Source organism: Suricata suricatta, chromosome 2, assembly GCF_006229205.1.
Source record: "Suricata suricatta isolate VVHF042 chromosome 2, meerkat_22Aug2017_6uvM2_HiC, whole genome shotgun sequence".
Classification (NCBI taxonomy): Eukaryota; Metazoa; Chordata; class Mammalia; order Carnivora; family Herpestidae; genus Suricata; species Suricata suricatta.
The window spans coordinates 126,428,734-126,450,904 of NC_043701.1; the positions used below are offsets into that span (position 1 = coordinate 126,428,734).

Sequence of the window (22,171 nt, forward strand, 5' to 3'; positions counted from 1 at the left end):
TCACTAATAATCTGAGTATCTGTGTTTTCTAGCCCTGATCTGCCCTAATAAGTCTTGAGATTTGGGGTAGACCATCTGTATTGATCTAAGTTTTAATTTTCTTACCTATAAAACAAAGAGGTGATACCTGACTTCTGAAACCTCTTACAGTTCCAACACAGTGGTTGGATCTCACTGGAAGAAGATTTTGCCCCCAAAGGAACATTTGGCAATGGCTGGAGACATTTGGGGTTGTCAACAACTGGGCTGCTACTTGCATCTAGGGGGTAGAGGTTAGGAATGCTGTTTAATTGCCTATGATCCAGCCCCAAATTATCCAGTCCCAAAACAGCAGCAGTGCTGAGGCTGAGAAAGCCTGCTCTAGAAGTATAATGAGACAGAAAAAAGTAAAAGGCTATATAAATATGTTTAGATAGTTTTGGTGTGGGTTACAAATAATTGTACTTCCTTTTTTATGTTTTTCTCTGTTAACAGATGTTCTTTGATAAATATATATATATTGATAAATATATATAATCTTTAGTGTTTATTTTTGAGAGAGAGACAGAGGCAGACACAGAATAGGGGTAGGGGCAGAGAGAGAGAGAAGGAGACACAGAATCTGAAGCAGGTTCCAGGCTGTCAGCACAGAGCCCAACAGAGGGCTTGAACCTACGAACCACAAGATCGTGACTTCAGCCAAAGTTGGATGCTTAACTGACTGAGCCACCCAGGCAGCCCTTTATTACTTTAATTTTAAAACCACTAAAATTTATTATTCACTTAACAGGAATCTAATCAATTTCATTCTAGGCTTAATCAGATTAATTTTCAAATGTCCTTAGGGGAAAAGAATATTTCCCTAAAAACTTGGAAGTAACCTTATCTGCATTTTAATGTAGTATGTCAAAGATTGACAAGAAATAGAGCTTAATGGCTATTAATTATTGAACAGTATAGTAAGAATTATTCTGTAAAAAATTGCTTGTAAGATTAAAAGATTGTTTTTAAGTTCTTAATAAAAAACAAAAACGAGAGTAAGCTGAAGGTTTTATACAAAACCTGCTGGTAAGCATGGTAAATTCTCCTTATTTAACACAAAATATAATAATCTTAACACAATGTTTAACGAGGAAATGAAGTATTTAAACAAAGGCAGAATTTTTTTTAAGTAAATAAATAATAAACAAAGAATTGTTTGGGAGTAGCAAAGTTAGAATTAGTCATGCAAACAGGCTCCCCTTTTACTATTTCTCAGCTGAAGAATACTTCCCAGAGCATGAATGTGTTAGAGCTGAACCCAGGGGTCAAGCCAGTCAACCCCTTCCAAGTGTTCTCATTTTATTTTTATTTTATTTTGAGAGAGGGAAAGAGAGAGAGAGCATGCATAGGAGGGGCAGAGAGCAGGGGAGAGAGAGAGAATCCCTGTTGGGCTCCTTACTGTGAGCACAGAGCCCCAAGTGGGACTCAAACTCACAAACAGAGAGGTCTTGACCTGAGCCAAAAGCAAGAGTCAAACAACTAAACGACTGAGCCACCCAGGTGCCCCACAAGTTATTCTCATTTTAAACGGATGTTCTGGTCCCATCCAAATTCAAACCCTGAAAACTTTGAGTCCCTGAAGGATTTAGGAACACTGCTGCTAGTGATGATCAGTTTTAAGGTAAAATATTCTGCAAAATTATTCTTAATTACTTTGATTTTTGTGTTCTCAAAGTAATCATTCTGTTCCTTTCTCTTCAATTTTTAGGATCCATTTTAACACCAGCAGTGTACATGCAATTCTGTAGAGAATAGGATCTAAAATCTGGGATATTGACTTTGTGGATGGTAACTCCCTTCCTCCTTACTGACTAATGCCTAATACTGCTGTTTCCACACATCTTTTGCTCCTTGACCTAGAGCCTTTCTTCATTTTTCTTATACTTCTTGTTTAATACAGTATAAACCAAAAAGAAGAAAATAAATCAAACATTATTAATTTGAACAAAACCTCAGTACTTCTTGGCATTGTTATTGACAAGGGACTGTAAAATCTACTTGTGCCCTCAAAATAGAGAACAGTGTTTCTCTTAATGATGGGAATAAGGGATTGGATATAGCAAATGAACAGGAAATAGATTAGAAATCCTTACAGTGGACACAATACAATTAAAGCTTCACTGTAAGAATAGAAAACGTTCATTCATTTGGAGAGTTGTAGCCAGGCATTGGAGAAAACGAAAGGAACTCAGGATCTCATCCAGTATATGATAAACAGTATTCAAATCTAAAACAAATAAAAACGTCACTATACCATCTATCTATGACTAGGTTTGTAATATTACAGAAATTGTTGAGAAAAAGAATAAAATCGCCCATCCCATCTGCCTAAACATCATACTGTTTCTATTTTTGCATATTTTTGCTGCCTCAGTAAGTCATACTACATACTTGTAACTTGTAACTGTGATTTAGAATTCGGAGGTCTGGGGGAGGGATTTCCACTTAACATTTTATTATGAACATAATTTCTTTGTTAGTGGACTTTTTTGTGCTGAAGACATAAAAATTGGAGGGAATAGGTCTGTCTCTAAATGTGAATATTTTATAATTACACTTCTTTAAAGTGATCACATTGGATACTTATAATTTATGTCATGTTTCTGAAGTTCACAATACTGCATTAATTCTCTCTTCCCCCATTAGTTCTATTCTGAACCCAGAAGAACATATATCGTGGAAAATCCAATTTTTGAGGTGATGACTTTTGAAGTGTTGGGAGTCCTCAAAGAGTGTGTACAGTACTGGGCCTTTCTTTAAGCCTTGATGATATTGACAGTACATGGTCACTCAAGAGCTCCACTGAAATCCAGGCTGTCACCCAGCTCACCCAGATCCTCAGGGCCGGTCATTGCTCGCCTTTAATCTAAACCCACAGCAAACCCTTGGTGGACCATGTAGTCCACCTCTGTGAACACCCATGTCCACACCTGCGACTCACTGCTGAATCTCTCTTATATAGTCCAGTGGGTACATTAAAACACACTGCTGCCAAGGGAGAGCCCTCTAGCAATCAAGAGCAATGAAAAAGAGGAGGCATGAAAAGAATATTTAGTTTACTTATTACATTTACCATACCAGTGTGCTAGGAGAATGGAAGAAACCTAAAATTAGTCACTCTCCTTTAGTTTCTGAAATTCCTCCTCTGAAAACAAGATATACACAGCACAGCAATAGAACTAACAATTACATGTGAGTTCATTTGTGAAGTGTGCTCTAAGTAATTCATTGATTATACCCGTTAAAGGTACCAAACTTTGTAGATGATATAATGTTAGACTGATTCAGTGGCAGTTTGGCTTAATTGCATTCCGAAATGTTCTTTATTGAGTGAGAGGGTTTTGGCGATTACGACCAGACTTGGAAATAGCACCTGAGTCAGATGGAGGGTGTCCTAGATGTGCACACCAGTTACCATCTGCTTGGCAGTAGGTAAAAATCAAGAATTGCTGTGAGGGGCACAGAAATGCAAAGGTGGGGCAGAGAAAATGACAATTGTGAGAAAACAAAAGGGTCTGTTTCAGATGTGCACTGGTCCCTTCCTTTTAGTGTGTCCCTGATGTCTTCTGTCACCTCTCCTTAAAGGGACATCTGATAAAGATGAAGAAAGTACTTTAAAAAAAAATAATAAAAATACAAAGTCCAAGTGGGGTATAGGGATGGTCTTTGGTTTTGATATAATACGATATCACTGAGTGTAGTTGAACCAAGATCTTTCTTCAGTGTAAAATACAGTAACATCCAAATGTTTATAGTGTCTCAGGCTTTGAAATCTGGAAATTTAGAGATGAACCATTATGGATGAGTTTCTACAGTAACATAATAACTAGCGGCAATCATAAATTCACATTTGTAAGAAGAAATAATGAGTAAAAAAAACCTTTAGAATAATATTTTTAAAGCAGCTATAAATGAGTCATCTGTATGCTATGCAAATTTCCAAAGTGGGTAAATTTAGAAATGATTTTTTCTCTTTAAATTTGGAAAAGAAATGTAATTAGGTCTGTAAAGTTCAGAAGTGTCTCTTTCAGGGCTATGCATAATGAAAATCATTGAACTGTCTGCAGTGATGGAAATGTTCTGTGTCTGCTCTGTCCAATACAGTAGCCTCATGTGGCTACTGAGCCTTTGAAATACTCAAATACTGAGCCTTTGAAATGTGCAATTAAGGAACTACATTTTTAAGGTTCTTTAATTTTAGTTAATTTAAATTAAATACCCACATGTGCCCAGTGTCTGTCATATTGTTAAGGCTTTAAAATGACTTAAGTCAAATTGCATAGTAGTACATATTCCTTGCCAGATAGTGAATTCATTTACTAAATATCATTTTGTATCCAAGGTTCTTTGCTTTTTTTTTTTTTAACTTTGTGCTAAGTGGAGCCATTATCACTGCTAACTTAGCTTATCTTTAAAGTATGTCTTTTACTTTAAAAAATTCTTCTAGGGGCACCTGGGTGGCTCAGCTGGTTAAGCATCTGGCTTTGGCTCAGGTCATGATCTCACAGTTCGCCAGTTTGAGCTCCATGTTGGGCTCTGTGCTGACAGCTAACCTAGAGCCTGGAGCCTGTTTCAGATTCTGTATCTCCCTCTCTCTCTGATCCTTCCCTACTTGTGCTGTCTCTCTCTCTCTCTCTCTCTCTCTCTCTCTCTCTCTCTCTCTCTCAAAAATAAACAAAAAACAGAAAAAAAGAATTTAAAAAAAAAAAGTTCTTCTAAATCATAAACCCCAAAGTGCCAGTTTCAGGAGAGAGCAAAAGAATGGATGCTGTCTACTCTGTCGTAAGCTCATCATACATTTTTTACATTTAAAATAAACTACAAAACCAAAATGTTTGGGAGTGTAATATACTGATGTCTACAACTTACTTTGAAATGCATTTTCAAAATGAATTGATGGAGGCTCCTGGGTGGCTCAATTGGTTACGCTTCTGACTTTTGTTTTCTACTCAGGTCACAATCTCATGGTTTCATGAGTTCAAGCTTCACATCAGGCTCTGTGCTAGCAGCTCAGAGCCTGCTTGGGATTCTCTCTCTCCCTCTCTCCCCCTCCCCAATCTCTCTGTCACTCTCTCTCTCAAAATAAATAAACTTTAAAAAAATGGATTGAGGGGTGCCTGCGTGGCTCAGTCAGTTAAGTGTCCGTCTTCAGCTCCAGCCATGATCTCATGGTCTGTGAGTTCAAACCCTGTGTTGGGCTCTGTGCTGACAGCTCAGAGCCTGGAGCCTGCTTTGGATTCCGTGTCTCCCTCTCTCTCTGTCTGTCCCCCACTTACACTCTGTCTCTCTTTCAAAAATAAACATTAAAAAAATTTTTTTAATGGATTGATGGATGGATGAATAGTAGATATATGATAAAATACAGGAAAATATAAACAATATCTGGGTATTCACTCTCAAATTCTTTCAACCTTTCTGAAAGTTTCATAATTAGTAAGCTTCATGATAAAGTTTTGGGAGAAATTTAAATGTAAGCATAGTAAATATTTTAAAGTGTATTCTTTTTCTCGGATCTATCACTTCTTTGTTAAATAGAGCCAAGGAGCAATAACGGAACGTTTACGAAGTTTTAGTATGCACGATCTAACAGCTATCCAAGGGGATGAGCCTGTGGGACAAAGACCATACCAACCTCTACAGGAAACAAAGAAGAAAAGCAAATCAGTCTCTGGTGAATCAGCAGGTGTGCTTGTTTGTTTTAATATATTTTCCTTTCAGTATTGGAATTTTGAGTCCAGGTGAGTACTAAAATAATGCATGGTAACTATCTCAATTTGAGCAGAAAGAAATTTACTTTTAAGCTTATGTTGCAAATTTACACTTAACCGTAGTTCTCTTTCTCTAAGTTTTCTCTGAATAAAGTTGGTGCTTGCCTATTGTTGACTCCAGAGATAATCCAACTAAGAAAGTAATAGTAGTTTCTTGTGCTGCCAGGAATTTTTAGAAACCTTTGGTATGATTATTACTGCCTCCCTGCCACCAGCACCAGTTCTGACTTGTCATCAATGGTCATTCTACTCAAATCATGTGGTGACATCTAAGGAGTTTTATAGTTAAACACTCTTTACTGTAAATGCCATGAACAAATAAGGATATTGACTCACAAGATAAAATGTTTTAAGTGGGTGACAAAGGGTGACTCAGTTTGTAAATAGACTTACTACAATAGAAAATATGTTGAAGTTACATAGTCTAGTTCAAGAACTAACTTGTAGGTATTTCTAATATAAATTATGAGCATGGCATAGTTGATATGTTCTAAAGCTTTAATAAAGGATTCTGATCTTAGAAATACACATAAATAAAAAGATATACCTCCTTAGTTATTTTGTCACATATAAGAAAATTTTAGTTCAAGGGTTAGCTGAAACTTAAGATCTTTATGACATTTCTTATTAATATGTTATTAACTCCTTAAGGTACAAAGCATTTTGGGGTGTGTGTGTGTGTGTGTGTGTGTGTGTGTGTGTGTGTGTTTAAGTAGTTTTCTTTTGAGAGAGGTTAAAAACCAATCCTTTACATTGAAACCAATTTGAGAAATAAAATAACAGTCCCTCCTTATAGACAAAAAATAGTGAACTTTTTCTGAGTTCTCTGTAGAATGAATAACTTTACCAAGTTGGTGACTGTTGCCTAAACGGTAATTAATTAGTTAATTAGCATTAGCCATTGGTTAAGGTAGTACTATTTTTAAGAATGAGAACCAGTGAACTTTGAACCATCATCCTTAATACATTAACAGTGTAAAAATAGTTTCTAATATTGGCATTTTCTTAATATACATTTAAAAATTAGATATACTGATTTTGATTATGGCGTCTACTATATATATTTTGCTTGATTTTGAACAGTTATCTGAGTCCTTTGTCAGCAGTTTATTCATAATTATACTTTAGAGTTGGTTAAGAATATTCTAATAATTAAATGAAAACAAGATTATATGGGGTGCTCGGGTGGCTCAGTCGGTTGAGCATCCAACTTTGGCTCAGGTCATGATCTCAAGGTTCGTGGGTTCAAGCCCCATATCGGGCTCTGTGCTGACAGCTCACAAGCCTGAATCCTGCTTCGGATTCTGTGTCTCTTTCTCTCTCTGCCCCTCCTCTGTTCACTCTCTGTCTCTCTCTGTCTCTCAAAAATAAATAAATGTTAACCAAAAAAAGATTATAAATATGAAAATGTATAGCTATTTTTATGATATTCATCTATTAAACTTAAAATAATGTGGTTAAAATACTATAAGATAGGAAGGTGCTATTTAGGTCTTCTGTTAAATTTTAAGCCATGAAATTAAAATGACTTAAGATTAGAGACACATGAAGTAAGTAGTAGCAGTACAAGAAAGGGACTGGTCAGTTATGAAATTAAAATTTCAATATGCATTACTTTGCCCAAGTTCTAAGTTTCCTACAGAATGGTATATACTTTGAGCCCTTCTTCCCTGAGGAAGAAATTTGACAAAAAGCATTCTCTCTTAAAATTTTTTTTTTAGGGGCGCCTGGGTGGCTCAGTCGGTTAAGCCTCCGACTTCGGCTCAGGTCAGATCTCACGATCGTGGGTTCAAGCCCCGCGTCAGGGTCTGTGCTGAGCTCTAGCTCAGAGCCTGGAGCCTGCTTCTGGTTCTGTGTCTCCTTCTCTCTTTGCCCCTCCCCCTCTCATGCTCTGTCTCTTTCTGTATTAAAAATAAATAAATCATTAAAGAAAAAAGTTAAAAAATAAATAAATAAATAAATAGTTTTTTTAGGAGGCTTCTGGGTGGCTCAGTCAGTTATGCTCTGACTTTAGCTCAGGTCATGATCTCACAGTTCATGGGTTCAAGACCTGCATTGGGCTCTGAGCTGACAGCTCAGAACCCAGAGCCTGCTTTGGATTCTGTATTTCCCACTCTCTCTGCCCCTCCCCAGCTCATACTTTCTCTCTCTCTAAAAAATGTATTAAAAATTTTTTTTTTATATTTTCTAGGGACACCTGGGTGGCTCAGTCAGTTAAGCTTTTGACTTCAGTTCAGGTCATGATCTCACAGCTCATGAATTCAAGCCCCACATCGGGCTCTGTGCTGACAGCTCAGAGCCTGGAGCCTGTTCAGATTCTATCTCTGACTCTCTCTGCCTTTCCCCCTCTCACACTCTGTCTCTCTCTCAAAAATCAATAAACATTTTAAAAGATTGAAAAAGCGTTCTTTTTTTAAAAGGACAGGAATAGTTGGATAGAAGATAATAGTAGACAGTCTATATAAACACAATTCCAGGATATACATGGAAATTTATCAGATGAGAATGATGGCCTTTCAGGCAGGTGGGAGATGTGTCAGAATAATTGCTAGACGTAGAAGATAGGTTAGGGAATGAAGTTATTCCTCTACCTCAAACCTCTTAGCAAAATACTTACAAGATTATGACTTAAATGTAAGATACTAAGCTATAATATCGTAGGAAATTCCTGAGTATATATTTGAACCAGACTTAAGCATGACATCAGAACTAGAAGATATAAAGGAAAAAGTTGAGAGCTTTTTCTAGATAAAATATATATATAACATATAAGTGAAAAATACTGCATACAAAATAAACCAGAAGAAATATTCTCATGTGATACAAAGGGTTCAGATTTTAACAATACAAAGAATTCTTGCAAGCCAATTATTGTTAATTCTACCAATGAATACAGCTGACCAGTTAATACATGAAAAAGATATTTAGCCTCACAGCCAAAGAAAGTAAAATAAAATAATAACAGTAATTTTTGCTCACCAGATTGGCAAAAATATTTTTTAAATACAGTGCTACCTATTGCTAGCTATTCTAGTTATCTATTTATGTGTAATGAGCTGTAAACAGTGGCCTGAAAAAGGCACAGTCACTTTTTTGCTCATGAATCTGGGGGTGACTGGGTCAGGAAGGCAGATCTTGCCCAAGGTCTTCGGCCAGCCACCAAGAGCACCTGGGGCTAGAGTCAGAATCTCAAACACTTCTTCACATGTCTGCTGTTATAGCTTTAAAGAGTCAAACAGGTGTTGGCTAAAACAGTTGGGGCCTCTCTGGCCTCCCCTTCTCTAGGTCTTTCTACATTGTCCCTAAGAGTTATGGGGCTTCTTACCTGACAGCTAAAAGCTCCCAGAGCAGGTTTTCCAAGACAAGTGGCAGAATGCAGCATCAATTCCGCCTTATGACAGTTTGTTGAGACCAGTACCTAAGGGAGGAGGGGGGGCACCTGGCTGGCTTAGTTGTTGGAGCATGCAACGCTTGATCTCAGGTCCTAAGCTCGAGCCCTGCATTGGGCACAGAGATTATCTTAAAAAAAAAAAAAGTAAAACATATTTAAGAGAGGAGGAGAAAAGTGTCAGAATTTGTGGACATGTTTTAAAATCACCACAACAAGCATGTTGGGAAACAAACACTCTCATACACTTTTTATGAGAGTTTAAAGTGGAATAATCCTTTTTGATGACAATCTGGCAATAATTATCGAATTGCATTCCCTCTAAGACTAGGTCATAAAGAATTAATCAGACAAGTGTTCAAAGTTGTAGGTACAAGAACATTCATCTTATTGTTTATAGCAACAAAATATTGGAACAAATTAAATGCCTAAGAGAAATGGTTAAGCAAGAGCATGGTTTATTAAACATGAAAATTGATAACGTCATTCTCTACTTACTGATATAAAACCATATCCAGATTGTGAGGAAATAACAAAAACAAAACCATCTGTGTGTTATAATCCTATACTGTAGAGACACAATAAAGAGGTGAAATGAATTAATATATGTAAGTTATTTTTCAAATGTGTATACATAGGGAAGAGTCTGGAAAGGTATTGCTAAAATGTTAACAGTGTTCAGTTCTGAGTATGGGACTTAAGTGATTTTTTTTATCAACCTATTTTCAAAATCAGAAAGAACCATACTCTTCCTTTTGAAAATTAATTCAGGTATCCATTTTTTTAGGTCATGAATTATTTTTTATTTCATTTACTTCCAGAATTTCTCAAGAAAAAAAATAAGTTTTTCAGTGTGGTAATTACATTCACAGTGCAAAGTCTGTTTACTGGTCCATCTGATTAATACATTTACCCCAGATGCTTTGCTTGTTCGCACAAGCAAACTCAAATTATCTGGAAAAGTGGATCCATTTTGAAAACTCTTCACGGCCTGCCCTGAGTGCTTTGAGGTTGGCTAGTCAAGAAAAGTTCTGCTTTGATGAAGCTGTTCAGATCTGCATGTTGTCACCATGGCAAAAAGAGCTCCCTCCAGATGCATTTCTGTAAGAAAACGGACTCCTTGAACATGGTGTTCACATCCCTTGAAAGAACACCACGTTGTGATAAGTGGGAATGTTTTTTCTGCAAAGAAGCTGCTACTCCCATATTAGTTAAAAGTGGCTCAATATACAGTTTCAATACCAGCACATAAAGAAAGCACGTATTTTTTGCTTTGTTTTAGGTGCTTTACATATTTATTTAATCCTTAAGATGATTATACAGGTCATTTTATACTTATTTTTTAGATGATTAAACTGAGACATAAGGTGATTAAATTACCTGTCAGGATAGCCCTTGACCTAGTCAATGACATAAATGAAGTATCCAAGCTTCCTAAGCTAATTCTTACTCTTTCTCTTTTTATTTTATAAAAAGGCTACACTTAGGGAGACACTTTGACTGGAGCTGTGAATTTAAATATTTGAACAGGTAGCAACCTTAGAGATGCTTTAGTCAAAGATGGCCAATGGTGACATGCCTGCTTCCTGCTCCCGTGCCCATGGTGGCAGACATTGCTGAAGGACTGTGGCACTTTCCGATGCTAGATCACAGTCCCCCTCGACATAATGCCCCCAGCAGCTCAGCTGGGTCAGAGTTGGATAGAAACCTATCCATCATCCCTCATCTGTCTCACTACCTTACCATTTAAGAAAACAAAGGCCTGGGGCACATGGGTGGCTCAGTTAGTTAAGTGTCCAACTTCAGCTCAGGTCATGGTCTCATGGTTTGTGGATTCAAGCCTCACATCAGGCTCTACGCTGGCAACACAGAGCCTTTTTCAGATTCTTTCTTTCCCTCTGACTCTGCCCCTCCCCTGCTTGCCCACACTTTCTCTCTCTTTCTCAAAAAATAAAAAATAACATTTAAAAAAAAAAGAAAAGACCTGAAGGAAGGCAAGATGGACTCTAGCTCTCACAGCTAATAGGCAGTGAAGTACTCATGTCCTCTAACAGGTTCAGGGTGCCTTCCAGGTCAAACTCTGTGATTCTACACTTATATTAATACCTAGAAGCTGCTTAAAGCAGTCGATTGCTAAGTACTGGGTTAACATTGGCTATTATTACTATAAAATGGGAAAACTTAAAATATACCAACTGTAAGATGTATGAGCCGTGAATACCAGGTCAGTTTTCAAAAGCATCTGCTGATTTCCTAAAATGGTAACAGAGATCTGGGCTGGAGCTGGCTAGATAGCTACAGGGCACAGGGCAATACAGGCTCCTCGGCCCTGGGTCCCCAATCACTGCTTCTCAGGAATATGCATGGAACAGCTCCGTCCAGTGTAGATCAATAATGTAAACCAACCAGCCTAAGCATCACTTTTGTGTGGCCCCAGCAGTACCCCTCCAGTTTCACTTTCCTTGGGCTTGGCAGACCCATAAACCACTCAGCCAACTCGCAGAGTGCCTGCTGTGATAGAACACCCAGATCTGGGCTTCCCTCGTAGTCTCTGGTCTCCCTCCTACTCCAAACATTTTTAAATCCTTGGGCAACTTTGATTAACACTATTTTCAGCACTCACAGCAGAATGTTCATACATACTTATTGCCAGGTTTTAAGTGGAATAGAAAAATGCATATTCTGGTAAATAAATTTGACTTGACTCCTGGCTTTTTGACGCATAGTTTCTTTTAATAAATTGCTAAGATAAACTTGTCAATTTCATCTCCTAGTAGATCCCGCATTTGGCTCCTATCTCTGTCTTTGCTCCTTGGACCCCGTCATTTCTGACCTGCCCTACTGCAATAACATCCCTGTGTCCAGTGTCAGCCACATCATTCCCCAACGTGCAAAAGGAATCTCTGAGAGAACCCAGATGTAATCATGTCACCCTTCTGCTTAAAATGCCTCAGTGCCCCCCCCCCCACATTGCTCTCTGATGAAGTCCAGACTCAGTAGCATGTGGTGCATTCACTCCCCTGCCTCGTTCTCCCACTCCCTCATGTGCTGGCCATATTGAATCATGAGCCTTCCAGAAGTTAGCCACCATGTCCTACAAGAAGTCCTCTCTCACAGCCTACTTCCCCATCCCCAGGCTGAGTTAATTATCTTGCCATCGGCTCCCAGAGCACCTAACCCATCCTTGTCTTCAGTTTACAGCATCTATTATAGTATTGTCCGGCCCGTTAAAGTCTGTTTCCCTTTTTGGACTGTAAGTTTCTTAAGGTAAAAGAGGACAGTTGTGTCTTTTTCATCATTGTATCCCCATAATATCCCCATAAATCATCTTTTGAATAAGGTATCCAGTTCCTAATCATATTCATAAAATGAGGGGCAATTAAAATAGCCCAAACATGTTTGTTGAACTGTCATCTTACACTTCCTCCATGACCTTAGAGAACTTTCTGGTTACAGTTGTTTCCCTTCTGGCCCTCCTTGATTCCTCATTCTGTGTTTTACCTTTGTTTTACTTGTATCAGGAATATTGTGTAAGCAACAGCCATAGAGAAAAATTTAGAAATGACCAACCTAATAATTTTTTTCTGGTTTACTTTCCCCAATGATAAAAAATAATACAATTTTTAACTAAAAAAGGGAAAAAAGATTTTAAATGAAATTTAAGGGGTGTTGATTAAGTGTACGACTTCAGCTTAGGTCATGTTCTTACAGGTCATGAGTTCTAGCCCTACACCGGGCTCTGTGCTGACAGCTCAGAGCCTGGAGCCTGCTTCAGATTCTGTCTCCTTCTCTCTCTGCCCCTCGGGCCCTACTTGCAATCTCTCCCCACCCCAAAAAACAAACATTTAAATTTTTAAAAACTGAAATTTAAAATCACCTAAAGGCCACTTCTAACATAGATGTAATGGTTTCATGTTTATTTTTGTCCTGTGTTCTATATGTTCATTTTATTATTTGATCTGGAGCATTTTCCCAAGACTACTGACACTTCCCCTCCCCTGGCCACACTGGCCTGCTTGCAGCTCTTCTAAGCAGTCATGCGCCTCTGCCCTCACTCTGGGCAAGTGCTCTCTCTCTCTTCCACCTAGAACACAATTCCTCGGACTGGTGGGGCGGGGGTGGGCGGTGACAACAATGGATATTGGCCTAAATCCCTAAATCATGACCAATTCTACCCCCAAATCCTTCCTAATTTTTAGCCTAGTAGTCTGGCAGAGCATAAAATTGTTTTTGCATAATAAACAATTAAAGATATGTCTCTTATTATGAGAAAAAGCAGCTTATTAACAACTCTTCATGGTTTGCTCAGTGAGTCAAGTTATGCATGGCCTGGGAGAGCAGATTCATAGAAGTTTGTTCAGTTTTTTTCTCACCTGAAGATTTAGGTATTTATGCTCCTTATCTTTATTGGAAGGAGAATTTGAAACTTAATGGGGCCTTGTAACCTCACCCTTGTCTTTATAACTTGCCTCGTGCTCTCGTTGCCATGGACTTGGGCCCCTCTCTTGCTTCATCCAGGCAATGGTTCTCAAATTGTTGGAGCCCTGGACTCTAGGATAAGCATCACCTGGGAGCTTGTTAGAAATGCAGATTCTCAGCCCTACCATAGGTCCAGCAGACTTTGTAGTAGTAAGTTCCCCAGGGGACTCTTAATGTGCGCGAATAAGCCTTTATTAGTAAACTCCACTAAACTTGATAACCAAAGTGTTACCTTTGCTTCAGGAATAGGAGTGTTCCTGTCTCTGAATCTTGGGCGTCAGGATGCTAGCAGACTTCCTGACAATAACCAGCCTGACTACCTGCAAGTTTGCATATTGGCCAGTGATCCCTCTTTTGTGGCAACACACAGCAGCCTGTTAGCACATCCGCAGGATCTCTTACTGACCTTCCTGATACCGGCTATTTTCTTTGACTAACTTCTGTCACCATAGCCTGTGGTGTTTGTAATTGCTGTAGCCTGCCTGGCTGGCTTTCATCTCCACAGCTGCAACAGCGATGCTTTCACATCTCCACCACCTGCCCCCGGTGAACTTATCTTGCCCAAAGTTCTAGCCCCTTTGGGTCGTATTTGACTCCTTAAATTCACCCTCCGTTTCCCAGTCCTCACAAAAGTTTTGAGCCATGGTGGAAAGAAACCCTTAATTTCTAATTAAAGTCAAAGGCACAAATGACAAACTAAACAAAACCTTTTACAAAAGTGCTTAGATTGTTTAGAGTTCAGGAAAAGGAGAAAGGGCAGGGAAGAGATCCACTTAGATTCTTTGAGTTTTGAGCAAAGTGTTACCTCCTCAAAAGCCAATTATTTTGAGTTATTCTGGAAAATGCATAGTAAAAACAGGAACAGTCAGGGGAAGAAATGAGTTATGAGCCTCATCTAGAATAGTGCACCGGGCCATGATTAATGATAAAGGGCCAGGAGCGCATTCCAGAGGAGAAAGGGAGAGGATTAAAGGGGGCGAAAGCAGGCCATGCACAGAAGTTGCGCTTGGATGTAGGGGTGTCCTTTCACCAAAACACGCTGGTTTTGACCCATTTAGGTTATGGAATTCCACTGAAAGACGGGGATGAGAAAACAGATGAAGAACCCGAAGGGCCGTATTCGGATGATGAGATGTTAACACACAAAGGGCTTCGAAGATCGCAAAGCATGAAATCTGTGAAAACTGTGAAAGGTCGCAAAGAGGTTAGTCAAGTACAGAGTTGTTTTCCTAATGATTGGTGTTAAAGTGTTTCCCAGCTGCATTATCATTCAGGATATTAGCGATCCATAAATGAAGAAACCTAGTGGTAGATCAGCAGTTACATTTACAATTCTTTATTCAGTGCGCACCTGGGTGGCTCAGTAGTTCAAGTGCTTGACTCTTGGTTTCAGCTCAGGTCATGATCTCACAGTTTGTGATTTCGAGCCCCAAGTCAGGCTCTGCACTGGCAGTGTGGAGACTGATTGGGATTCTTTCTCTCTCCCTCTCTCTCTGCCCCTCCCCCTGCTCTCTGTCTCTCCCTCAAAATAAATAAATAAACTTAAAAAAATTCTTTATTAAGGGGATCCAGGGTGGCTCAAGTGTCAGACTCTTGATTTTACCTCAGGTCATGATCCCCCGTTGGGAGTTCAAGCCCTGTATTGGGGTCTGCACAGTGCAGAGCCTGCTTGGGAGTCTGTCTCCCTGTCTCTCTGCCCCTCCCCTGCTCCTGCTCTATCTCTCAACATAAATAAATAAAAAACATTTTAAAAATGTTTTTAATTTAAAAAAATTCTTTTTTCAGATCGGATATATTAGTATCTCTGGAAATTTACAAAATGGTGAATTCCTAGTCTTCCCCTGTAAGCAGAAGATGGTATTCTTATATAGCAAATCATATGGTGGTCATAAGGACCGAGTGCCAGCCCTACAGCTAAGCAAAGAAAGCAATTGACAAAAATAACCACATAGTTTTCTTTGAACCAACCCAGTATGAGGATTAACTAGAAGTTTATCCATAATGATTACTGTCTTTGTGTCCAAAAAGGAGGGTTCAGTGACTGGGCTCAGATCATTGTGAGCAATGCTCGTTGACCTACCAGGCAAAGCACAAATAAGAACAGTTAATGTTTTTATCGTGTTACATAAGTAGCCATGTCTTTTGAATACATACTTACAGGATAGTTGATTCTTTATATTAGAAACGTTTTAAAAAATAGTACTATGATCATGAGCTATTAAGTTTTATCTAAGTTCAAAAGTAATGGTCTAATTTGTAATAATGACACATTTCTCTCTTCAGGTGCGATATGGGTCACTAAAATATAAAGTGAAGAAGAGACCACAGGTGTATTTTTAGTCACCTGCACCTCAAGAATCCCAAGACAAGTTGTATTAATCCATCGACTTCTTCTAACACTATTCAGGATTTACACATTAAAATAATACTTTAAATTGTGGCGATGGTAGGGTTTATTTCATCAATTTGAGTAGCATTTCTTTAGCCATTACATTCATTTCTGACTACTCCTGGTAGTTATGCAAAGTTTGTTTATATATATGTATATATCTCTCAGAAATAATAGAAAATTATGTTACCTGTTTTCAAATTCTTCAACAACATTGAGTACCTGGGACATTAAGATGAAACACAAACCCACAGTATACTTGAAAGGAGTCTTTTTATGATTTAAGATACATCAGCCTTTGTGGTATTGTATTGTGTTTACCTCCATTTATATTATGTCTATCACATGAGGATAGTAATTAATAGGTTCTCATCCAGCAGTGATAGGACAAGTGTATAATGTAAGATACAGTGTGTTTTATATATTCTTCAAATTTTTACTTTTTAAATACTTGCTGGTTTATCCACCAACAGCTGAACGTTTTTGAAACAAATATTTGAAAGCCAGGTCTCCACATAGCACTTTTATTCCTGACTAGTTTTGCACACTTGAAAACTGTTTACTTATTTACAACTGTACATTTATTTTAAGCTTTATTGACACTTTATTGTTATTTGTCATATCCTGATATGTCACATTTATGCCTTGAATTTCATCATCTCTTTTCCTGTGGGTTTCATTTGTTAAATTTGTTAGGTTGTAAAAATATGAAACTATACCTAATTGTTCAACTTTATTTTTAATTCTCTCTATAGGAAGCCGTTTTAGACATCAGCCAGTTTTCCATATTTAGCCCTATATTGGTAGTCAAACTTAGCATGTTTTTGTTAACACTGGTGACATTTTAAGCATTTAGAACTCATAGCTTTTGTGAAACAGAGTCACGAAATTATCCAGCAGTGAGTCCATTCGCAAGTTGGCCTGTGTGTGCTGCTGATTTATAAATCTGCATTGACTACATTTAAATCCCTCGTCTTTCTGGCTGAGATCATTTCCTAAAGATGGATGCCAATGCAAAATGTTAATCTTACCTGTTAGAAACTATTAGACTAGATATCAGAAAAATGTTTTAATCCAAGAGATTTTGAGTTACTAAATGTGGAGGCTTTTTAGGTTGCATTGATAACTATGCATTAACTCTGTTTCTGGTGGTTGTTTTAGCGATCGCTAATCAAATGCATACAGTTATAACCATTCAGATAATTTACTTGACTGTTCTTTTTGTCCAAAAGAGAGTACAATGAGCGAGATTGGGGAGGTCTTTGACCTTTCTACTTTTTAAGAAATGAAACCAGCTGGCAGTGTATATTCAGGACCTCCTCAGAGTGTTGGCAGAGGACAGAATGTTTACTTAGGAGTAACTTAGTTTAATTCATACGTTTTTCTTGATACATTTTCTTACAACATTTTCTAGACTCGCTCACATTCTTGATATAGAACACAAAGAAAAACTTCCCTCAACTTCTCTTCTCTGAAAGTTTAATTCAGTGAGTATCTTCATCTACTTTTCCGTGACTAATTTTTAGCCTTTTCGTTTTCTAAAAAGACTCTTTTAATTTGTGTTCAAAATTCCTAGGAATCCTCATTATAAACTCTTGGAAGAGAGTTTTTATTTCATTGCCTAGTCTTAGACTTACCGATGTAAATGCTACACCATGTTTGTCTTTCCTACCCAAAGGCAGTGTCATCTCAAATTGCCTGACAAAGTCATGTAAGTGACTTTATGAAAACATTACCTCTGGGGCTGCTCTGCGCCATTTTATGTTTTCCAAAACTAATCTGAGTATTAAACCTATTCTGTAATTATAGTAAACTCATAAATACTGCTCTAAATCAGAGGAATTATTTGTCACTCTACGCTCCTACAAAGAAAACATTTACTCAAAGACAACACCAGTCACAAAGCGGTAACAATGCCTGTCCTTCTTAAATCTCTTTCTCCACACAGTGCTCCACCCCATCTATTTCTCCTCTTATGCTGTTATGTGCAGTGGATGTCATTTTTGCTGTTCTATCATTTCCTTTTTCTCCTTTCTTACATTTCTGAGATTTTGCTGCTTTTCTCTTGTGTGTGTTTTAGCATGCCCTTTCCTTTGAACTCTGTATGATAAGCTCACAAATCTTAGCCTCTTTTAAGGGGGAGCAGGCCATTTTTTTTCTCTGCTTTTGAGTCCACTGCTTTTAAAAGAGGGAAATCTGTCTCTAGGCCACAGTGCCTTGCTTTCCCACCACCACCATTTGGTGAATGGGCATCAGATGCAGCACACGCCTATTTAGGGCGCTGTTTTGGTAGCTGTTGAAGAAGCTGTTTGAAGCTGTTTATGCAGCTGGTGTTTTATTACATATTCCTTCAACTCATGCATTAATATTAACTGTTTCCAGAGGTTTTCGATGTGACAATTGATCTATTCGGTTTACCATGCTTTTTCTGGGATAAAAAAATGAGCCAGCAGTATGTCTTATTGCTAAGTAATTAATTACATAAGCCATCCTAGGCCCTGCACAAGATTCCTTCCGCACAATTCACTAGTCCATATATGTATGTGGATTTGGCTAGAAAGTGGTAAATGTCAGCATTGCTAATTATAAGTACTTGACTACACAGATTGATGGAACAAAATTATTAAAGTGTCTTCAGGGAACTAAATCTGTATGTCACCACCAAAGATTTCTACAGTGTTATAAAATATGTAAATATTCCAAATTTCTGTAAAACACTGGTTAGATAAATACGTTTTCTTTCATTTCTTTTTTTGAAATAACACAGTTCAAGCTTCTGTAATACTTGAACTTTTGTTTAAAATAATCCAATATTATCTTCTATGAAATATTAGTAATGTGTATGTTTAAATGGAATGAACTAAATTTTTATTTTGATTTTCTCTTACCGGGAAAATTAAGGAGTTAATATGTATTGACAGGCAATTTTCCTACATGTTATCCTATATAGGCTGGTTCATTGGCAAAGCAATTAGGTGATTTTGAGGCGATCATTGTTACCCGGGTAGGCAGTGTATATTTCTTTGTAAACATCATTTACGTTTACTTAGGTTTACTAAGTTTTACTGAGTAAAACTTTCTGAAGGAAAATATGGCTTTTTCCTCTAAATGTTTAAGACTTCATCTACTAGTAGTGTCATACAGATTTATTGTATATTAACTTTCTAAAAACTAACCATGAATTAATATTTTCACCTCTAACACCTCTTAAATCTGTGTACTTTAATCATTAAGAGAAAGCAGTTTTAGAATTTTTTAAACTCTTTGTAAAGGCTATCTTTAGGCCTAGTATGGGGGTAATTTTACAGATGTGTTTTTTGGAAAATTTAATATAAATAAACTCATTTTATTAGTGACAACTTGTATTTGTATGTGTGTGTCAGAATACCTATGTTGGGTTCCATAAATTTATATGATTTATTATTGAATATGTATATAATATGTGTGTGTATATATATATATATATTAAATAATAGATGACATATGCACACACTGAAGATTCCAAATCACAGAACAAATTACAAAAAATCATAAACATACTGGAACGATCACAAGATTACAAAAGAAACACTGAATTGTTAAATTGGATGTTGGAATGAGAAGAGGAAAAAAAATTACAGAAACCCTAGCCATTAATTTTTATTGGTTAGCTGCCTCAGACATAAAATATAACACAGAATTCAGCTTTATGTATCCTGGAAATGTTCTGAAGTTCCATCTGTTTTAAAATCAGACATCTGACTGCCTCACATTTAAGCTTCAGAGAAATCCCATGTTTAAGAAAGCTTCTTTGTGTTACTTCATTATGATATATAATGTGTTAAAGTATTTACAAATGGAGTTATGTTTTCATCTTTATTAGGAGGTACATCCTTGTGATGATCCAAAGAAGCTAGACACTTAAATAAAATTCGAAAGAACACAGTTAATATATGAACCGTGGCGTTTTCCCCTTTTTCTTCTCCCTTTAAATGGTTCACTGTTCTTGAGAAAGAGATTCATGGAACAAAAATCATGTCAGAGACTCTTCCCTGGAAAACTCCTCCCTTTCACCTGCACATCAATATTCTAGCCTTGAAACACTCTCCTTGTGGTCTGTTTTTGCTTTTTATAAGATAAGAAAATAATGCTTTAAACTGAAATTTCATTTATCTATTTATTTTGTGAGAGAGAGAATGCACCTAGTGTGGAAGGGGCATAGAGAGAGAGAGAGAGAGAGAGAGAGAGAATCCCAAGCAGGCTCTGTGCTGACAGCTGACGTGGGGCTCAAACACAGGAATCTTGAAATCACAACCTAGGCCGAAACCAGGAGTCGGACGTTTAACCAACTGAGCCACCCAAGTGCCCCTGTACTGAAATTTAAAGCACAAGACTGGTAATCGTCGGTATACGATACTAAAAGACCTGCTGAGCAGAAGTAGGAAAAGCCTTACTTTATCTGGCAATCCCAGATCAAAGAGAAAGAGGGAGAAAAAGCGTGGCATTTTGGCATTATGTGCAAATCAAATTAGCATCAATTTTTTTCACTCAAATACTCCTTTAGTAGCTCCTATTGTGTTTCTGAACACAGCCTATATTCAAGGAGCACATGGGCGGCCCAGCTGCTTAAGTGTCCAGCTCTGGATTTGGGCTCAGGTCATGATCTCACAGTTGGGCAGGGGATGGAGCCCTGCCGTGAGTGGGGAGCATGCTTGGGATTCTCTCCTCTCTCTCTGCCCCTGTCACCCCTACACACAACTTTTCACCCACCCTCCTCACCCCTGTGTGTGTGTGCTTTCTCAAAATAAACATTTTTTATTTTTAATGTTTTTATTTATTTTTGAGAGAGAGAGACAGAGTGAGTAGGGGAGGGTCAGAGAGAGAGAAACACAGAATCTGAAGACAGGCTCCAGGCTCTGAGCTAGCTGTCAGCACAGAGCCCAACGCCAGGCTCAAACCCAGGAACCGCGAGATCATGACCTGAGCCGTAGTCAGACACTGAACCGACTGAGTCACCCAGGCGCCCCAAATAAACATTTAAAAAAGAAACAATGCCTATATCCGAGTAGGATAACATAACAAATAATCAAGGAAAATAATTCCTGCTTTTCAAAAAACCAAACTCATTATTACCAGATGTTTGGATTATTTGAGTATGATTTATGTTGGCATTTCTTCTAGGTTATCAAATTATTTGGTTTCTTTCAGAGAGTTTTTTTTTTGTTTGCTTATTTGTTTTGTTTTTAATCCTTGATTCCCTTCTTTTCCTTACCTCTTACATTCAGAACATTCGTAAACCTTTTTGATTCTGTCCAAAATACACAGACATACCGTGGGGAAAGGGCCAGTTTGTTTCTAGACCACTGCAATAAAGCAGGTATCGCAATAAAGCAAGGCAAATAAATGTTTTGGTTTCCCGATCTATATAGAAGTTAGGTTTACATTTTACTGTAGTCCATTAACTGTGCAATAATAGCATTATATCTAAAAAGACAATGTACATCATTTAATTTTAAAATATTGCTTGAAAATGGTAGTCATTAATCACTCATCACAGACCTCCATCACCTTTAATTTGTAAAAAAAAAAAAAAATGTAACATATACACAACTCAGGAAAGTGAAGCACAATAAAATGAGGTATACCTGTATTCTGAATTTGTTAAACTCAAGTTCAGTTTACTAACCTAGTAACCTAGCTTAAGCCATCATCTCTCACCTGCAACACTCAGGGCATACCGTTTAGTGAAGGCAGAATTTCAGCAGGGGCAGATGGTCTTGCACATCAGCCTTGGGAGAGAAGTTTTTCTCTTCCAAGCATTGTTTAATGCTAAATTTGGAAGAAGTGAGTGAGAAGAGTTGGTGAAGCCAGGTTAGAGTATCTGGCTGAATTATGTGTTTTGACATGAAGCTATCCCAAAGTGTTAAGAAAGAATATGGGATAATAGGTGGCTTTTCTCCCTTCAGAACGTGAGGCCTCTTTACTCGAAATCTGAATGCTATGACAGATCATGGTAGTGGCAGGAATCAATACTAGGGGTCTGTATATTAGTGTTCTCTAGAAACATGGAACCAACAGATGTGTGTGTGTGTGTGTGTGTGTGTGTGTGTGTGCACCCGAGCGCGTGCACACACACAAAGGTGATCA

General features: G+C 37.8%; 1 protein-coding gene across 1 annotated transcript in view; it reads left to right on the forward strand.

The window, feature by feature from the left end:
• REEP3 (receptor accessory protein 3) overlaps nucleotides 1-19,404 on the forward strand; it is a 39,151-nt gene extending 19,747 nt beyond the window's left edge. Inside the window, exons 5-7 of the mRNA XM_029931756.1 lie at nucleotides 5,557-5,704; nucleotides 14,715-14,860; nucleotides 15,940-19,404. Coding sequence (XP_029787616.1) covers nucleotides 5,557-5,704; nucleotides 14,715-14,860; nucleotides 15,940-15,996 — 351 coding nt within the window. The 3' untranslated portion in view covers nucleotides 15,997-19,404. The remainder of the gene's footprint in view (nucleotides 1-5,556; nucleotides 5,705-14,714; nucleotides 14,861-15,939) is intronic.
• The last annotated feature ends 2,767 nt before the right edge of the window (nucleotides 19,405-22,171 follow it).